We start from the raw sequence: 20,169 nt of genomic DNA, 5'->3' as shown, positions 1-20,169 counted from the left end.
CATTATTCATTACCTCTCAGAACGTGAATGTTGTTCTCCGTCTGTTATAAAGATTCATTAATAAACAATACCTAACACAACCTAATTGTCGATCTTCTTCTATGTTAGTTATAAAGATTCATTAATAAACAATACCTAACACAACCTAATTGTCGATCTTCTTCTATGTTAGTTATAAAGATTCACTATAATACGTTACCTATCACAACCTGAATTTTTGTTTTTCTTCTTTCTTGTATATAAAGATTCACAATTATACATTACCTAACACAACCACAAAGTCGTTCTTCCTCCATGTTACAAGTAAAGATTTACTATCATGCTTTACCTTACACAACCTCAGTGTTGTTCTTCGTGTTTGCTACACACAACGATTCACTATAATTAATTACCTATCACAAATTGATTGTTGTTCAGTTTGTGTTAGGTAATGTATAATAGTGAATCTTTATTTATAACAAAGACGAAAAACAACATTCAGGTTGTGTTTGGTAATGTATAATAGTGAATTTTATATATAACAACGACGAAGAACAACATTATGTTTGTGTTATTTAATATATAACAATGAATCTTTATAATAACAAAGTCAGAGAAAAACACACAATGATGTTCTTTGTCCAGGTTACTTATAAAATGTCACTCCTACTTATTACCTAACAGAATCCAAGTGTTGTTTTTCATCTCTGTTATACTTAAAGATTCACTATTATACATTACCAACACAACCTGAATGTCGTTTTTGGTCTTTGTTGTTTTAAAGATTCACTATTATACACTCCTCAACACAACCTGAATGTTGTTCGTCGTCTATGTTTCTTATGAAGATTCATTTAACGCAAAGCTACTCGAGAGCTATCTGCGCTAGCCGTCCCTGATTTAACAGTGTTAGATCAGAGGAAAGACAGCTAGATATCGCCACCTACTGCCAACTGTTGGGCTACTCTTTTACCAACGAAACGTGGGATTGACAAATACATTATAATGCTCCCACGGCTGAAAGGGCAAGAATGTGTGTTTTTTTTTTTTTTTAAATAGATGAGACTGATAAAGAAAATATTTGATAACTTACTCATTCGGGATAACGATCATTAAAACAGTAAACAAGTCAGTGTACAGAAACTTAGATTTGTATCAGACGTCATTGATTATTTCTTAATTTTGGGGTTTCTACGAAATAGCCTCTTTTACTTTCTTCACCTTATCTTACACCAGTCAATATGTCTCATGAACGTTACTATTTCATCTCAGGACCCTTTACATTGTTTGTAAACAGACTTCTTCCCTTACTTTTTGTTGAAACTCTAGGTTAGACTCTTCACGTTGTTGATTTTCTTTCCAGCTACTTCCGAGCACGGTCTAACTAGACTCTGGCCGTGAAAGTGGGTTTTGTCGAGGTACTCCCGTTTCTCCCCATACTTAAGTATCAGGCATCGGATCTTTAGATCCCAGCGAAGGCAACATTCCTGCCAGGCCCCAAATCGTGCCATTTGAGTTGATGCTTCGTCTCGTCTGCCGTCCAGCTATTTGGACTATGGGCTTCGGCCTGGCCTACTTCCCTTGTGCCGCCTTGGCCTCGCTCAGCGTTCTTACCAACATTTTCATACTGCCCTACCTCACTTCATCGCCTCAAACAAGCCAAATTAAAATACAGGAAAACTCTCACGTAAAGATAAATAGTATTCCTTGAGCGGTGACGAAGAAGAACTACAACTTTCATGAACATCCCTGTTGGAAAGAGAGTTCCTCAGACTTTTCTCTCTCTAAACTAAACCCCTGCCAAAGTTTCGTTACACACACTGACCTGAAGACGAAAAGCGGAAGACTTCCGAAACGTCATTCTTCACACTTGTGTCTCCACAACAGGCAGTTGCCGTCCATTCTACAAAGTTTCCTCTCTATGTTGTTACTGTCTATAAACAGTACTGTTGTCATAACTTTTGTTAAATCTTTACGTTAGACTCTTCACGTTGTTATTGTTTATGAACAGCATTGTTGTCGTAACTTGTTAAAATTTTAAGTGGGAATCTTTACGTTGTTGTTGTCTATAAACAGTACTGTTGTCATAACTTTTTGTTGAAACTTTGGGTTAAACTCTTTACATAATTACAAACAATTCAATTCCTTGATGAAAGACGCTATGTTTGAGTGCTGATAAACAACTTACTGAATTGTTTTAAAATACTGGTTATTTATAAGTGTTTGTTCGTAGGCTTAGACAAAAATAACAATATGTTTTTTGTTAGAGAACATATTTATGTTATGTTTTTGAATGTTAACCTAATAGTGCAATAAAGTTAACTAACGAATCTTGACAAATACGTTTTCTTTGAGAAACATATAATATTACACTGCAGATATTGGGCTGATAGAGGTTGTTACACGAGGATTTTTAAACTGTGTTTTAACATTCAAGAAGACACGACTGTTTGTTGAATTCGTTTCTTTAACGATAAATAATCATTTAAAGTGATTATAAAATATGTAATTAACTTTTAACGGAACTTCATATGAGTACTTTACTGATTTCATGAAAATATGCTTATAAGAGGCATTTTAATGTGTGTGTGTGTGTGTGTGTTTTCTTATAGCAAAGCCACATCGGGCTATCTGCTGAGCCCACCGAGGAGGATCGAACCCGTGATTTTAGCGTTGTAAATCCATAGACTAAACGCTGTATTGGCGGGGGACTGATTCTCATTCTTGTGTTAAAAAGACATGCCAATTTTTTGTAAGTTCTCACAAGTACAAGTATCGTTCATCTTGAAAAATAATATAAGGTGTTGAAAAATTACCTATTTCGTTTAGGCCTAAATGTGACCGCTATTTAAAAAAAAAAATTCTTGATTTGTAAATCGTCTGTTTGAAAGACAAAAAATAAAATGAAAGTAATCTTGGTCAGAAAAGAACAATAAAATTAACTCTATAAACAATTTATAAATTACTATCGTGGTTTTCCGTCCACTTTAGGAAACACGCACACACACAAAATATAGTCTTTGGTGATATATAATTCTTAAATGAAAGTAACGCCTTCTTTTCTGGCATACATATATTTATGTTCTAACTACAAGTCTTCTCAAACACAGAAAATAACTTATCTTGGATGAATAATTTACCCACACTTTAGATTTATATCGCTTATTCCATTCCAAGTCTTCTTTTGATGAATTCCGCAACAATTTCCTGCGGACGGTGTTGCCATTCTTCGAGAATCTCTTTAGGTGTGTTCACTTGATCACCCTGAAGACGATTCAGCAGGGCAACACAAACTACTGCACCTACATCACACACAAAGTATTACCTTCACTTGTGAAAGCTAGGTACAGGTAACACTAACGAGGAAAGGAAAAGTTCAATTTTTTCCAGGTCACATGATCAACAAAAATGAAAACTTGTATAAGAAAATGGAAATTTATAGTTTTGTCGTTGTCACACATCAGCCAAAAAAAATTTATTTTCGGAAATCATTTTGATTATTTTTGGTTTAAAACGTTACATTTCTTATTATATACACCTTCACTGACACTTCGGTTTAATAGTTGTAAGAAAACATCTCAGATATAAACATATATATATATATATATGACCTTCACTGGGCTCAATGATATTTTTTACTTTCACACAAGAAATTTAGTAACATTGTAAAAATCATGGTTTTCCCGTATGTTATGAATTTTGTTTAAACATATATTTTCAAGAATTAAATTTAGACTTTTAAATATATGAATGAGATAAAAGAAAAAAAAGGGTTGATTTTATAGCACCTAAGGTAAAAATAATAATTATTTTTTTGTTTTTATTTGCTATACATCTTGGCTGTTCAGTTTTAACTGTGATTGTTTATGGCATCTATTGCCGAATTCAATACTATTTTAAAAGTTACCATAATATGCAAGAGGTTATTTAATATACTTTTTACTAAGACTTTATAAGGAACTTAAGTTGTGAAGTTGTCAATAGTCACGCTTCTCATGCATGAATTTGAAAAAGACAATAGTAATAGCATGTTTCTGCTTCGCAAGGCGTTAAAATCACAACTTCAGACATGGTAGACTTACGTAGGTGTATTTCAAAAGTTTAAAAACGATAGAAACAATTTCTGCTCTATCAATCTTGTGAAAATACTCAGAAGCTGAGCCAAATTTCATTTTTAATTCTGTTTTTTCAGTCCTGTTTACAGACATTAAACATCATTAGCAATGAGAAACACAGATTTCTTTTATTGGCATACTCTTTTTGTAACCAAAAGTAGGATAAAGACCTTAAACTTCTCAGGTTTATCTTGTTACAAACAAATGGCTTAACAAACTATTCAGGATAGTCTTTTGTTACCAATGGTAGCAGGCCTTAAACTTAAACTGTCTACAGTTGTCTTTTGTTACCAATGATAGTGGGTTAAAAACTTAACAAACTGTCTAGAGTTATCTTCTGTTACCAAAGGTAGCAGGTCATAACCACCTAATATTGAGTATGTCCATTAGTCTTGTTACATAAATCACTTCTATTTTTAACATTCTGTCATACATCAGTGTTCAATATTACCAAAATTGTTTTACTTTATGCTATAAGCTACTATTACTTACGTTTTAATTATGTTAAAGACAGGTAAATTGTTACAGATAATTAAGAAAAATACTGGCATTATAAAAATAACTTGTTAATATACAAAGCTCTTTCTTTGATATGAGATTAATATATCTGATGTCTTACCTTTAATCCCAGCATGGTTACACATTGCAGCAAAAGCCAAGGATTCCATCTCCATATTAACAATGTTCATTTCTTCCAGTTTTCTAAGGTATGCCAGTTTACTTTCTTCATCATAGTCACAAAATGCTCCATCCAACCGACCCTGTCCTGATAAGAAGATAGATTTTTCTTTACCATACCAAAATGGATGAGGCAACAGTTACCTGTTGATAATCTAAATTTGTCATTACCATACCAACAGTTAGGTTCAGAAAAGATTAGCTGGCCTTGCCCTGTTCAGAAGAGACAGTTTGTTATTATTGTATCAAAATTTCAAATAGATCACCTAACAATGTGCTGTCGACTATCATAACAAATTTGAACTTGAGGAAAAGAAGTTCTCAGTATGGTTTTTCAGATAAAATATGACCTTGACAGCTGATATCTTGATAAAAGTTGATTTTATTATCACAGAAGAGAATTCTTGAAACTATGGGCAAAAAGTATTTCATCAATCACAGTTTTTCAGTAAAACTTACCTTCATAAAAGTCATATGTACACATAGTTCTTCCTAGCACTGTTTTGTAATGAGGAAATTTCTCATTTGCCAGCGATTTAATTTCTTTAGCAAGTTCTGAATCGAGAATGGCAGGTCGTTGAACCATTTTTCCAAGAACATGCTGCAAACAGATAAAACTTAATTCCTGATATTAATAGAGTGAGTTTTTTTGGTAGTTTTCCTTTAATAGTTTAACTTTTATTTCAAAGTTACTTAAGAATTTAAATTATGTAGTATTATCCTACAATCTACTGTATAAATAAGAACATGATGAAAAAAGAAATGAGTAGTGGAATACTGCCAAATTAAACTTCAAAGATTACTAACATGAAACAAAGATAGTTCAACAATTTCTATAGATATTTTAGTATAATAATAAGGACAGGAAAATAAACTTCCACTTGCATGATCATGACCTCTCTATTAATGGCCTAAAAGTTATACAGTTTGTAAGATTGACCTAGCAGCAAGAGCTGCTTTTGTCATAATATTGTAAAGTATGTTGCATGCTATCTGCCAATAATTCAGTTTCTTTCACTAGTATACTCTAAATGTATGAAAAAGGAGTCAGGTTACATGTTTGGTCATTTAGTGTTTTATTCTGTATAATCTTAAGCAACAGTAACACTCCAGAAGTACAAGGTGAGTGATAAAAGATTTGTGTTCTGTGAAATTAACAAAATAAAACAACTATAAGAGATCTAAGACTGTAAACTACAAACTCACCAGTTCTAAGTATGGACGCATCAATCCATCAACTGCCTCTTCAGTTATGACAAGGCTTCCACCTGGTAGTCCTAGTGACAGAAAAGAATTCTGTATTCAGAATTAACTTTGGAAACCAGTAATTTCATGTAAATCTGTAAGTATCTACATATATTTCATCAAGTTCTCAATTTGTGAAAACATAAAACAAACATAGTACAGACTTTAATGAAACAATATAACAAGGGATACTGCTCCAGTCTTGAGACAGCCTATCAAATTATCATCAGATATTTCAGGAAAAAAAGAAAATGTTTACAGTCAAAGGAGAATAAAAAAAACTGAACTTTATTGATTCAAAGCATTATGAAAATATCTTCAAATATCAATCCTTTAAATTTATAATTAGTAAAGTCATCATTATGAAATTATCTTCAAATATCAATCCTTTAAATTTATAATTAGTAAAGTCATCATTATGAAAATATCTTCAAATATCAATCCTTTAAATTTATAATTAGTAAAGTCATCATTATGAAAATATCTTCAAATATCAATCCTTTAAACTTATAATTAGTAAATTCCTCATTATGAAAATATCTTTAAATATCAACCCATTAAATTTATAATTAGTAAATTCAGAATTATCACAGCACTGACTTTAAAACCCAACCTTTTCTTGACATGTGTGATAATTACACGAAAAAATACAAACAATTTTTTCAGAAATTATTTCTCTAAAAAAACCAACTTACTCACAACAGGTACAACTTTTTTTCCCACAATGATATCATAATTCAGGTAAAAATAACAGAAACTTAAATGAAATAACCTGCTAGAAAAATAACACAGAAAGGACCAACTATAACTCACAGAACAAAATCCCAATTTAACATATTGACTCCCAAGCCTATTTTGCCAATACTTTCCAGGGTACCCCTAGCCATTCTGCAATAACTTTTTAGGAAGAATGCATATGTAGCTGTTGTATCCCAGCCAATAATTGGCTCTTTAAAAAGAAAATAAAGCAGAATTCACTGGTGGGTTGTGTGGGAGCCAGTGTGTTCAAATGCTAAACTGATGATTCAAAATATGTAAATACAATCTTAATTTATTCATTTAACAAATCTGAATATTTGATACATTCCTCTTTGGACTTACAGTCTATCCTTCATTCTTACCACTATATATGCGGTTCTTAATATGGAACCAGACGGCTTTATGTATATACAACCACACATTTCAGTTAACACTTAAAGACACATTCCAAACATTCCTCTTGAGGCTTAATAATAGAGAAAACTCTACTCTGTATACCACCATATATTCTGTTAAGTCTTAACAACGCAAATAGCTTTGTCCATACCACAACCTTGCAAGGCTAAACAACTAAGACATCTTTACCTATACCACCACAAGTTCCAATACGAATGAAGGTCACATTTTTGCACTGAGCATGGTACATCAATTTGATCACCTCATGTAGCATGATGGATACAGATGGAATTCCCATTCCATGCTAAAAAAAGATGAATAACTTTAATCAAGGGTTTTCAAGTAAGAACATAATCATTACTAAGGAATATGAATGTAATGGAAACAGGAATATATTAAGTACACAGAGACAGAAAGAATACTTAGTTGAAGCAATATAAAAACAATAATACATTTAACACATGTTAGGGTTATGTAATCTTCAAAGTGTGGCTTGTAAAATTGTTTATAATCAAAACATGATGTATTTCATTGAATAAATGTCTGAAACCTATTATATTGTAAGATTTCCAGTAATGATTATTCAGGCACATGTAAAGGTTGACTTAGTTTGTAACCACAACGATTCTTTCAGAAGCTTGCAAGACTTTTACCATTTAAAAAATATCTTGATGTGAACTTATGTTTAAAGAATATGAAGTACTAGTTGTAATATTTTACAATATCTTCAAGTACTTAGATCGATTGAAAGAACTGGCTTAAACTTTAACATGAAGTATTGGAAGGAATTTCATTAAGAGTCTTCCAGTACTTACAATGATTGAAAGAACTGGTCTAATATTTACATGGCATGTTGATAGGAATGTTACAAATGTTTTCCAGTACTTACACTGATTGAAAGAGCTGGTCTAATATTTACATGGTGTATAGATATGAATGCTACTAATGTTTTCCAGTACTTACAGTGATTGAAAGAACTGGTCTAATATTTACATGGCATGTTGATAGGAATGTTACAAATGTTTTCCAGTACTTACACTGATTGAAAGAGCTGGTCTAATATTTACATGGTGTATAGATATGAATGCTACTAATGTTTTCCAGTACTTACACTGATTGAAAGAGCTGGTCTAATATTTACATGGTGTATAGATATGAATGCTACTAATGTTTTCCAGTACTTACACTGATAGAAAGAACTGGTCCAATTTTGAACATGAAGTATCAGCAGAAATGCCCGCTAATGTCTTCCAGTACTTACACTGATTGAAAGAACTGGTCCAATTTTGAACATGGAGTATCGGTAGGAATGTCTACTAATGTCTTCCAGTATTGTACCAGTTGGTAGTTTGATGTTTAATTCTTTCTGAATGAAGTGAGCAAATCCTTCCATGCGTTTTGGTGTTCCTCCCATGCATACAAACTGTCATTAGCAGATAAACTCATTACAGCTTACAAACCACATGTTTAAGAGAGCTTCTTATAATACATTACATAATAAAAGCAGCAAAAAAGATTAAGTCAACATGTAATGGTGACAGTATCCAAATGCTGAAATTTATCCAAAAAAAAAAGCAGAGTCCAAACACCACATATTCTTTCATGTGATCTAACACCACTTACTCTCTCAGGTAATTTAACATTATATACTGTCTCAGGTGATCTAACACTGCATACTTCTCACGTAATTTACAGTACATGCTTATTAAACAATCCAACAGTAGCAATGTCTCAGGTGATTTAAAACTACATATTCTCAGGTGTTCTAAAGATATATACTTCTCAAGTAATGTATAGAAGGTACTTCTAAATGATCTAACACCACAATCTTCATAAATATCTCAGTAATAAATAATCTAAAACACCTCTGAAGTCCAGTGAACATTATTTACCATTGATGTTGTAGCATATAATCTAAAATATCTGTGAAGTCCAGTGAACATGATTTACTAGAGTGATGTTCTAGCATACAATCTACAACATCTGTGAAGTCCAATGAAGATGACTTACTTTGGTGATGTTGTAGCGTATAATCTAAAACATCTGAGAATTCTAGTTAAACATGATTTACTAGTGATGTTGTACTATATAATCTAAATTATTTGTGAAATCCAGTGAACATGATTCACTAGTGATGCTGTAATATATAATCTAAAACATATGTGAAATCCATTGAAAATAATTTACTAGAGTGGTGTTGTAGGATATAATCTAAAATATCTGTGATGTTCAGTGAACATAATTTACTAAGGTGATGTTGTACCATATAATCTAAAATATCTCCGATGTCCACTCAACATAATGTACTAGTGAAGTTGTAGCATATAATTTAAAATATCTATAAAGTAGATTGGACATGATTTACTAACATTCTGTTGTACCATATAATTGGAAATATCTGTGAAGTCTAGTAAACTTGATTTACTACAGTGATGTTGTAGGATAAAATATAAAAATCTGTGAAGTCTAGTAAACTTGATTTACTACAGTGATGTTGTAGGATAAAATATAAAAATCTGTGAAGTCTAGTGAGCATGATTTACTAGAGTGATGTTGCAGGATATAATTAAAATATCTGACAAATCTAGTGAACATAATTTCCTAAAGTGAAATTGTAGCACATAATCTAACATATCTGTAAAGTATAGTGAACATGATTTATTAACATTATGTGGAAGTATATAATCTAAAAATTGTGAAGTTTAGCAAACATGATTTACTAGAGTGATGTTGTAGAATATAAACTAAAATATCTCTTAAGTCTAGTGAACATGATTTACTGGATTGATGTTACAGCATATAATCTAAAGACGTGAAGTAGAGTGAACATGATTTACTAACATTATGTTGATGCATATAATCTAAAATATCTGTTAAGTCAAGTGAATATGATTTACTGAGGTGATGTTGTAGTATATAATCTAAAATATCTGTAAAATCTAGTGAACATGATTTAAGAGAGTGAGGAAACATGTAATCTAAAATCTGTGAAGTCTAAGGAACACAATTTACTAGATTTATGTTGTATCATATAATATAAAACATCTGTGAAGTCCAGTGAACATCATATTGTCGAGTATAATCTAAAACATCTCTGAATTCTCATAAACATGATTTACTAGTGATGTTTTAGGATATAAACTAAAATATCTCTGAAGCCCATGAGCATCATTTACTTGTGATGTGGTAGAAAATAATCTAAAATATCTTCAAAATCCAGTCAACATGATTTACTAGTGATATTGCAATATATAATCTAAAATTTATGAAGCCCAGATTTACTAGAATGATGTTGTAGCATATAATCTAAAACGTCTGCTAAGTTTAGTGACTATTATTTAGTGGAATAATATTGTAGCATATGATCTAAAATATCTTTGATGTCCTGTGAACATGATTTATTAGTGAAATTGTAGCCTATAATCTAAAATATCTGTGATGTCCTGTGAACATAATTTACTAGTGAAGTTGTAGCCTATAAGCTAAAATGCCTGTAAAGTCTATCGAACATGATTTACTAGAGTGATTTTTTAGATTATAATACAAAATATCTGTGAAGTCTAGTGAAAGTGATTTACTAGTAATGTTGTAGCATATGATCTAAAATACCTGTGAAGGCCAGTGAACGTAATTTACTAGTGATGTTGTAGCATATAATCTAAAATATCTGTAAATTATAGTGAACATGATTTACTAACATTATATTGTAGCATAAAATATAAAAATTTGTAAAGTCTAGTGAACACGATTTACTATAGAGATCTTGTAGCATATAATATAAAACATGTGTGAAGTCTAGTGAATATGATTTACTAGAGTGATGCTGTAGGATATAATCTAAAATACATGTGAAGACCAGTGAACATAATTTACTAGCTCGGTTGTAGAATATAATCTCAAATATCTGTGAAGTGCAGTGAATATAATTCACTTGCGATGTTGTAGTATATAATCTAAAGTATGTGTGAAGTCGAGTGAACATGATTTATTGACATGGTGATGTAATATCAAACTAAAATATGTGTAAAACCTTATGAACATAAATGTTATAATAATACACAGAAGTTGTTTCTTTATATGCTGAGAAATTTTGTTTCATGTTTACCTTAATGTCTCCAAACATTTCCTTCAAATCATGAGTCCCACTGCTGAGTGAGATGTGATAGAGAACATCTTCCTTCAAGGAAACAATATTTGGGTTTTTGAGAATGACTCCATCACTTTCACTGCTGGAGAGATAAAAAGAAAGATTAATTTTATCAAGAACGTATGGCTGAAAATGAAAACACCATTATAGCCTTTTAAATTTTCCACACACACTGGAGTAGGTAATTGGGCAAGTTTTCTTTCTCCATGATATTGAGGATTTGTCTGGTCAATTTTGGTTACTTGGACTGCTGTCATAGTTTCATACTTAAGTTTTTATGGTTATTAAGAGAATTTGTTAAATCATATTAGATGGATAACTTGGCCTGGCTGAGCAGCTTTGACTACTTGGCCTGCTGTCATAGTTTCATCTTCAACTTGTTGTTTTTTTCTGATTTCCTGTGAGTTTGTTAAACAGCGCCACACAGAGGGAAGAGACCACTCAGCAAACACATAATGTTCCTGCAACATTACAAAAGGGTTGCAGGAGTGTTGTATGATTTGTAACATTCCTGCAATATTTGCTAAACATTGCAGAAAATCAGTATTACAAGTTTTAATCTGAGCAATATTGATTCAATAGTAAACAGACTACACATATTAAATGCTGTGCATTATGTTCTGGACACATAAGAATATATTACAAAGAAATGTTGGTGCAATGTTGATACAGTAGAAAGTTGCTGCTATATAGTATTTTTGAAACACAAATTAATACATAAATTGCAATGGTAATGGGCATATGTACTCTGGAAGTACAGAGAATAATATATCCATATATATATATATATGACATATGTATCTGTTTGATATGTGTCATGTCAATAAAATATATGTATATATAGTATAAAACTATGCTGGCAGCTGACCCAGAGCCCATTGAGTGTGGCCATATTTGTTTTCGTATAATTATATGTATGTATGTATATATATGAGCCATTTATGAATTATAATATAAATAATTATTTTTAATACGACGAGATATTAAAAAGAATATACAACTTAAGTCAATGAATGTATTAAATCGAAAACGGCTTTTAAAATCTGCCTCGGCAATTCCCCACTCTCATTTGAGCATTATTCATCACATGCATGTCGGCGTGCGTACACTCTGCGGAAATACAAGCGAGGTGTAAGCATCACGTATTACAGACTCAGACTCGTTATAACGATACTGAATTAGACATTACTATGACGATCAAGGTTGGTATTTCATGAGTATGTCCATAATTTTTAGTGTCTTAATTTTCTTTAATCAATATTTCTTTACTAGAAAGTGCCACAAAATTATATTAGGGAAACTGCAAGCGGGTTTTGGCGCGAACTTTGTGAGCGGTAATTGGGGACGATAATTTAGATATTAAATTTTTTATTCACTAAATGAATAAAGGAGCACTGACCATGAATCTTTGCTTTATAAAACTAATAAATACCATAAAAGGCGTGAAATCATTCATGAACTAATGTAAAATAGCTGCAAAATTTTAATATGCTTTTGCACAGTGTCACGTTTTGCCTGTTTTGGAATAAATAAATTTCTTTCGCAGGTGTAGCCAAGTATATAAATGATAAAGCAAGACGTGAAGTAGTACGTGATCCGTATATCCTTGTAAAAAAAAATATCTATAATCAACAACTTTGAACCATGAAGGCAGTTTACAAAATCTCATAAATTATAACTTGAACATAAGCATGGCACCCTTTAATTTCTTTATTATGACATAATACATCAATAAAATCTATTTTTAAAGGATTCATTTGCGAATATGAATAGGCATGACACCATCTGGTATGTATAAGGCCTAACTCCAACACTAACAAAAAGTTGCATGTTTGTTAGATTTAGTGAATAACCTGCATGTTACTTGTAAGAGTCTCACATTTATTCCTTTACAGAATTAATTTCGCAATATTTCAAAATTTGCATAAATACCATCGTTTGCAATATCGGCGAAGGTGGAAGGCATTGACTGAAAATAACGTTAGCAACAACTCTGATAGTGACTGGAAGGAAATTGACACTGGAACTGGTAGTTATGTTCAGGGACACTAATACAACGACCCAGTAGTGTCGAGAGAAGAACAAACGACAGACTAAGAATCTGCCAATAGTGAGTTGGAAGATGTCCTACCTCGACCAGCAAAAAAGCCAAGCAGAGTTTGACACAATGAGTTTCCAATTGGAAGATCAAGATTTTTTCAAAAGAGTGGTATTAAGTTTACACATCATATTTTCAAAGTGAATTTAGCTTAATAAGAAAAGCTGTTTCATTCTCACAGACATATCGCAAGGCAGGTTCAATTATAGAATTATAATTTATTTATATTTATTACATGGTAGTACAGTCTGCCTATGGGGTTGTGCATGATGAATTGCATTTAAGTACAAAACTGAGGAAGTATGAAGTGTTCATATAAATTTTTAGTCTGCCTTCACAGTACATTGTCATTATAATTTTTATTACAGGTGCTATTTGTACATCACTGGGTGGATACAATATGAAGGCCACAATTAGGGGCATGCTTTACAATCTGGCCACTGATAAAGTGTGAGCAGGGTATAGCCTAAAAGGAAGACAAAAGAAGGCCTTCTTAAACACATGTGCCTATAAGGCAGTTGTCAGTAAATATACAAGTATAATCCAAATCAACTTCTCACTGTGGCTTGAAGTTTACTTCTCAGCTTTATGAGCTGTGCTCGCATCCAGCATACATTTCTTTTCTTACTACTTATTATATTGTAATGATTGTTTTTCATTTATCAGTAATATAATGATTCACATAGCATAGTGGTGTACCCAGAGTTCTATCCCCAACCATACATTATCTAATATATTATGAACATTTATGCAGTATTTTAAACTGTATATTAATTACGTGTATATATAAATATTGTCTGTTACAGAAGCATACAAGCTGGCCGATAAAAAACTGTTGTGCACACCATAGAAGACGCCATTGCGGAGTGTCTTAGAAACGCTCCACTAAAATGCAAGCGCAAGGTAAAAAAAATGCATATATGCCTTTTATAATTATAAACTGTTCATTATTATAGGAAAGGAACTTTTTAATATTTTATATTTTCATGGCAAATATATATAATAATTATGTTTATTAAGGTAACTACTGATGTTAGTTCACTTTTTGCTACAAGTTAATGGGACTACAAAGACTTTACCAGGCGCACCAACTGTCGATGAGCTGTCTGCTGATTCAGAATCTGACTGATTTAATTATTACTTTGCGACTAATCTTAAATGATGTTTATATTTGTAAATAAAAGGTTGTAACAGCTATCATATTTGTTCATTTGTCTGCTTTTGTAGTAAAGACGTTTTTAAATATGACAGGTGCCCTTAGTAATTTTTTAAATATGACTGGTGCCCTTAGTAATATTACCTCAGTGTTGCAGTAATGCTGCACTGCAATATTTTAAGCAAAACTGCAGCAGCATTCTTGCGTGATCACCAGGAAGCGTTGGTGCAATACAACATTACTTCAATAAAGTGTATATTTCTGCAGTGTTTTAGGAATGTTGCTTTGTTAGCTGAGCATAGGTTAACTTGTTTCAGGTTAGAATAACTTTGGCCACTTGACCTACACTAATGTAACTTTTGTTTAAGTGTATAAACCACAGTGGTGTGAGGTGACTTGTATGGAAAGAATTGTCTGTTGTTATAAAGTATTTATTTTATACCTTGCTGGATATCCTTTAGGTTAGTAATAGATTCATTCGTTTAAAACAAAATTCTCAAATCTTTACAGAATATTTTCAACTTAATTCAACTTAAGTCAAAATTAACATTTCAAAACTGGAAACTATTAAATATTTATTTTTACCTACAGTGTTTTGGAATCCAGAATACCAGTGATCGCTTTTATTTATAATGTTACGGGGCTGTAAAATATAACACGTTTGTTTAAATTGAATAGTACTAATGTTTACATAATAAATAAGGATAAAATACTGAGAGAAAGATCATTTTATTTTTTATGTTTGTGCTCTTCTATGAAGATGTATTGACATTTACACAACTCATAATTTGGAAACAAATTACCAAATTGTTCCGAAATTTCAGCATAATGACCAAATATATCTATTAACAACATTTTTGAGGTAGAAGAACCATGCACAAGTATCCAATGATGTTGCATTATTCTAGAAATACAAGGCGCGGACCGCCTAATCAAACTGTAATACGCTGGAAACATAACTCACAAAACGTCCACTAGGTTTCTGGTTAGATTTATTTGTTTGTAATTTCGTGCATAGCTACACGAGGACTATCTGCGCTACCGTCCCTAATTTAGAGGGAATGCAGTTAGTCGTCACAACCCACCGCAAATTCTTGGGTTATTCTTTTATCAACGAATAGTGGGGTTGACCGTCACATTATAATGCTCCCATGGTAAAAGGGCGAGCATGTTTGGTGCAACAGGGAGTCTAACCTGTGATCCTCAGAATACCAGTCAAGTGCCTAACACCTAGCCATGCCAGACCTACCGATTAGGTAGTTTAATAATACAAATAGTGTCTTAATCATTGTTGTTATCTGTCATACCCTAATGAGCCCTGATATAGTGTGTTTAACATAACGTTATACTCTCTTTAAGTTCTTCTAAATGAGAAATTTGTAAATAGTTACTTATTTTGAGCTATAAATATGATAATTTGTAACCGCAGGACTTATGAACAAGGTCTTTGTTCATGAGTAAACAAGTCACTACACTACTGAATAAAATCAAAATGTGTTCAACACACTTGTTTCAACACAACAATAAAAGGCTGTAGTTGTTAGTCTCGGCCTGAACTGAAACATACAGTTTACAAATCAGTAATTCACTGGGCTCCATTATACCACTTATATACCATTGATATACTGATCATAATCAATACGACGTTACCATATGCACCTGACAGCTGCACACTAGTGAGTTACAACGTTAAAATAGCTCGTACATAACAGACATATACACGTTGGTGAGTTACCACGTTAAAACAGCACGTACATATCGAGCATACACACATTAGTGACTTTTCACGTTAAAATAGCACGTACATATACACACTGTTGAGTTAGACGTTGAAATAGCACGTACACAACAGACATATACACGTTGGTGAGTTACCACGTTAAAATAACATGTACGTAGCAGACATCTACACACTAACACGTGAAAGGAACACTTATGTGATATCATCCTACACAGATATGCAACATGAGTTGGCGTAACAATGTTTTAACGAATGCTGTCCTCCTGTGTTTCACAAATAACGCGTTGAGCATGTAGTAAGCACTGCGAGTAGAGGATAATAAACCCACCTCTGTTCTACAGCCGCAGACGTTGCCATGACAACCGAACTGCTACAGTCTTAGGTCTAGCTGTTGTGCACATATAGATCAGATCAGTATTTAATTTTGAATGTAATGCCTTATGCGTCTAGTAGTTTAGGTGCAACATCTGGCTTATTTCACTTTAAACGACTTTTTCTTACTCCATATCCGTTTATTTGCTGAATTTCGTTGTAACTTTATTTATCGACTTAAAAAGTTGTTAACGTTTTATTTCTTTAATTCGGACCATCACACAACTTACTTATTTTAACGTATATGGTGACAATCTGTCGAAGATGCATCAGGTTAGATTTCTCGTCACATCAAACACTGGAATATGTGTGGATCGAATAGTTTATAAAAACTATTAATGTAACAGAAATCAGAAAGTGTTTTATTCAGCTCGTATTTCTCCGTTACCGCAGGGGAGGAGGGGTAGCAACTGTGGGAATATTTTATTATTATCTTTCCAATAATCTATATTTACTCTTGGTTTAAAAATCATTCGGCCTGGAAATAATAATTCAGTTTTGATACGTACAAGTGCGTCTTTAGAAATAAAAAAAATATAAGAAAGAGATACACAAAATGTTACATCTCAAGAATATAACGTTAGGCACAACTACGTTTTCCCAGTCGCAGTACTTTTGTCATAAAAGGGGCCTGGCATGGCCTAGTGCGTTAAGGCTTGCGCTTCGTAATCTGAGGGTCGCGGGTTCGCGCCAAACATGCTCGCCCTCCCAGCCGTAGGGGCGTTATATAGTGACGTTCAATTCCACTTTTCGTTGGTAAAAGAGTAGTCCAAGAGTTGGCGGTGGGTGGTGATGACTAGCTGCCTTCCCTCTAGTCTTACACTGCTAAATTAGGGACGGCTAGCACAGATAGCCCTCGAGTAGCTTTGTGCGAAATTCCAAAACAAACAAACAAACAAATTTGTCATAAAAACTATTAAATATGTCTTGTTCCAAAACATTAAACGTACTAACATTGAGCAACTAGTTCACCATAGTCTGACTATAACGTTAATATAATGCCAGTAATTGTATCTGAAAAATAACTTTTTTTCTTCTTTTCCCTTGAATCTAAAGTTGATACGTTCCAATATTTGAGGGGTCGCTTTATGATAAACGTATAAATCGTTTATGTCCAGCACACATAGGCATCTATGTGCAGATACACCTACGTACAGCTCTTCATGAAAATTAAAAAAAAAAGAATCTGAGCATACTTAGTGTAGCTGAATATACAGCGCTACTTACATTAATATACAGGGTGGTCCCTACCCATCCATATATTATTATGTTTTATTCAATTACGCATGTATTATGAATTTGTTTCTTTTTCTTTCAGAGAAATATGGCCGATGTAAGCCCATTTACACTTGAAGAGCATATTGTGACAAGTACGTGGGTACATGAGCGCAAGAATACTGGTGATACCACACAGATACACTGGATACATAAGATATATGGATGGGTAGGGACTTACGGACCACCCTGTAGAATGTTTAGGTTCTCTGTGCTGAGATACAGTTCTTTAAGAATGTGGGTCCGTCACATTAAAGACAAGAGACACCATGCATATCATTCGATCTGATTTCTCTGATTAGACGCATACCACTAATAATATCTGAAGTAAATATTCTATATATACTTGGTCAGTAGAATTTGTTAAAACGTTTCAGATGGTTGTTGAGTACCTATTAGTAATGTCAACAAATTGGCTTAATTTTACAGTTTTAATTAGCGTATAGCTTTGATATTATTTAGTACTGCTATTGTATTTATATTTCAACTGGTTGAACCTTACCGTGATATATCTCCCATTGTCCTTTCCAGAACTAAGTGATCAATATGCTCTGCTAGTCAATGGTGGTTTATACCACACTGGAATATGTCTCTTATCTGGTTTCAGTGGAAAACATGCAATTTCATGACGTCATAGACAATCCGATCAATAATATACTTCAAAGACAGACTATGAGTGTGTCAGGGAATTCGTCCAATCAAAGAACGAATGTCGAAGGCAATTCAGCAGAGAAATATGACGTCATAGAATTAAACCTCCAGTTGATAGCAAATACCCAGAAACCGTTACCTTGCAGTGAAAGATTCTGTATGTAAAACCACTGAAACACATTAGTAGCTCTGTTTCTGATGTAGATGTTCAAAGCACCAACAAGGCCACACACATTTCTTTAAACATTAATTTGTCTGTCTTTAACACGATTTTCTTTTTTCTCGTCATCTATCGTTATTCTAATTTTTTTAAAGTTTTTATTCTACTGGATTACCCAACTTTCTGTTACCAAACGATGTTTTCTTTCTTGCATTGTTTCGAGTTTTATTCAGAGTGTTTGTTTGTTTTGGAATTTCACACAAAGCTACTCGAGGGCTATCTGTGCTAGCCGTCCCTAATTTAGCAGTGTAAGACTAGAGGGAAGGCAGCTAGTCATCACCACCCACCGCCAACTCTTGGGCTACTCTTTTACCAACGAATAGTGGGATTGACCGTCACATTATACACCCCCACGGCTGGGAGGGCGAGCATGTTTAGCGCGACGCGGGCGCGAACCCGCGACCCTCGGATTACGAGTCGCACGCCTTACGCGCTCGGCCATGCCAGGCCTATTATTCAGAGTGGGTAATTCATCCAACAATGATGATTTGTGTGCGCCAACAATACCAAATGTGAGGTCCGATTTTATGACATCACGACATCTACCAATCTACCCTCCAGTTCAATTATATGTGTAAATTAGTGGTTGTTCGTTTTATCAATTTTAAAATGACAAACTTTCTTGTCGCTATAGAAAGCGTTCCTCATTGCGTGCAGCTGCTGGTCGATCGGTAACGAAATATCAGCGTGAGAGACGGACGGGTTCTCGTCTTTATACAGTAGATGTATAACTAAGAGAGCTAATACGAACATTCATATACAATTCACGCTAAGAGTTATGTAAATGAACATTGCATAATTTAGGAGGTTAAAATTAACTCTCACAGGCAATGTGTGCTACAAGGCGCTAACGCTCGGATACAACCACATACTTTACATATGATTTAAAGTGCTAATACTCAGGTACAGCCACACTCCTGATCTATGGTTCAAAGCTTTAATACACAGGTACAGCTCCACACCTTACCTATGATTCAAGCGCTAACACGCAGGTATGGCCACATTCCTGATCTATGGTTCAAAGCTCTAATACTCAGGTACGGCTACACTCCTGACGTTATAGTAACACTACAGTATAATAAACACCATGGATGGTATACAATAAAAACTGAGCACTGAAACATATTTTTATCACTTGCTGCTGGTTTATACCGGTTTGAGGAAACTCCACCCAGCATTAGCAACAGCTTTGAATAAGGGTAAAAAGAAAGGCGGGGAGTTCTACTGTCTTCATTCACGAAGCTTCCTCTTCCACTTAACGTAAGAAAAAAAAAAGCTTTGAAATTATGTTAAAAATTTGATAAGAAGTAAGCGAGATCAGATTCGAAGGCAAGGCT

At 33.3% G+C, this 20,169-nt stretch overlaps 1 protein-coding gene and 1 long non-coding RNA gene across 9 annotated transcripts in view; one reads left to right on the top strand and one right to left on the bottom strand.

The window, feature by feature from the left end:
* Nucleotides 1–2,993: 2,993 nt before the first annotated feature.
* The window catches only part of LOC143255079 (uridine phosphorylase 2-like), a 34,890-nt gene continuing 17,714 nt past the window's right edge, over nt 2,994–20,169 (bottom strand). For 3 of the 8 annotated variants that reach the window (XM_076510175.1, XM_076510174.1, XM_076510177.1), the window contains 7 exons: nt 11,278–11,401; nt 8,434–8,595; nt 7,362–7,476; nt 5,979–6,049; nt 5,232–5,373; nt 4,714–4,860; nt 2,994–3,281 (listed from right to left, as the gene is read on the bottom strand). In XM_076510175.1, coding sequence (XP_076366290.1) covers nt 3,142–3,281; nt 4,714–4,860; nt 5,232–5,373; nt 5,979–6,049; nt 7,362–7,476; nt 8,434–8,595; nt 11,278–11,295 — 795 coding nt within the window. In that variant the 5' untranslated portion in view covers nt 11,296–11,401 and the 3' untranslated portion in view covers nt 2,994–3,141. Of the gene's footprint in view, nt 3,336–4,713; nt 4,861–5,231; nt 5,374–5,978; nt 6,050–7,361; nt 7,477–8,433; nt 8,596–11,277; nt 11,402–18,463; nt 18,620–20,169 lie in introns of those variants that run through there. The other 5 variants (XM_076510171.1, XM_076510172.1, XM_076510173.1 and 2 more) reach the window with 5 other exon arrangements.
* LOC143255082 (uncharacterized) lies at nt 12,383–14,668 on the top strand. The gene is made up of 3 exons (XR_013030436.1): nt 12,383–12,521; nt 13,215–13,528; nt 14,224–14,668. It is a non-coding gene; the product is annotated as an uncharacterized LOC143255082 (long non-coding RNA).

Source organism: Tachypleus tridentatus, chromosome 7 (assembly GCF_004210375.1).
Source record: "Tachypleus tridentatus isolate NWPU-2018 chromosome 7, ASM421037v1, whole genome shotgun sequence".
In the NCBI taxonomy this organism is placed as follows: domain Eukaryota; kingdom Metazoa; phylum Arthropoda; class Merostomata; order Xiphosura; family Limulidae; genus Tachypleus; species Tachypleus tridentatus.
This window is presented reverse-complemented; position numbering and strand designations above follow the sequence as displayed.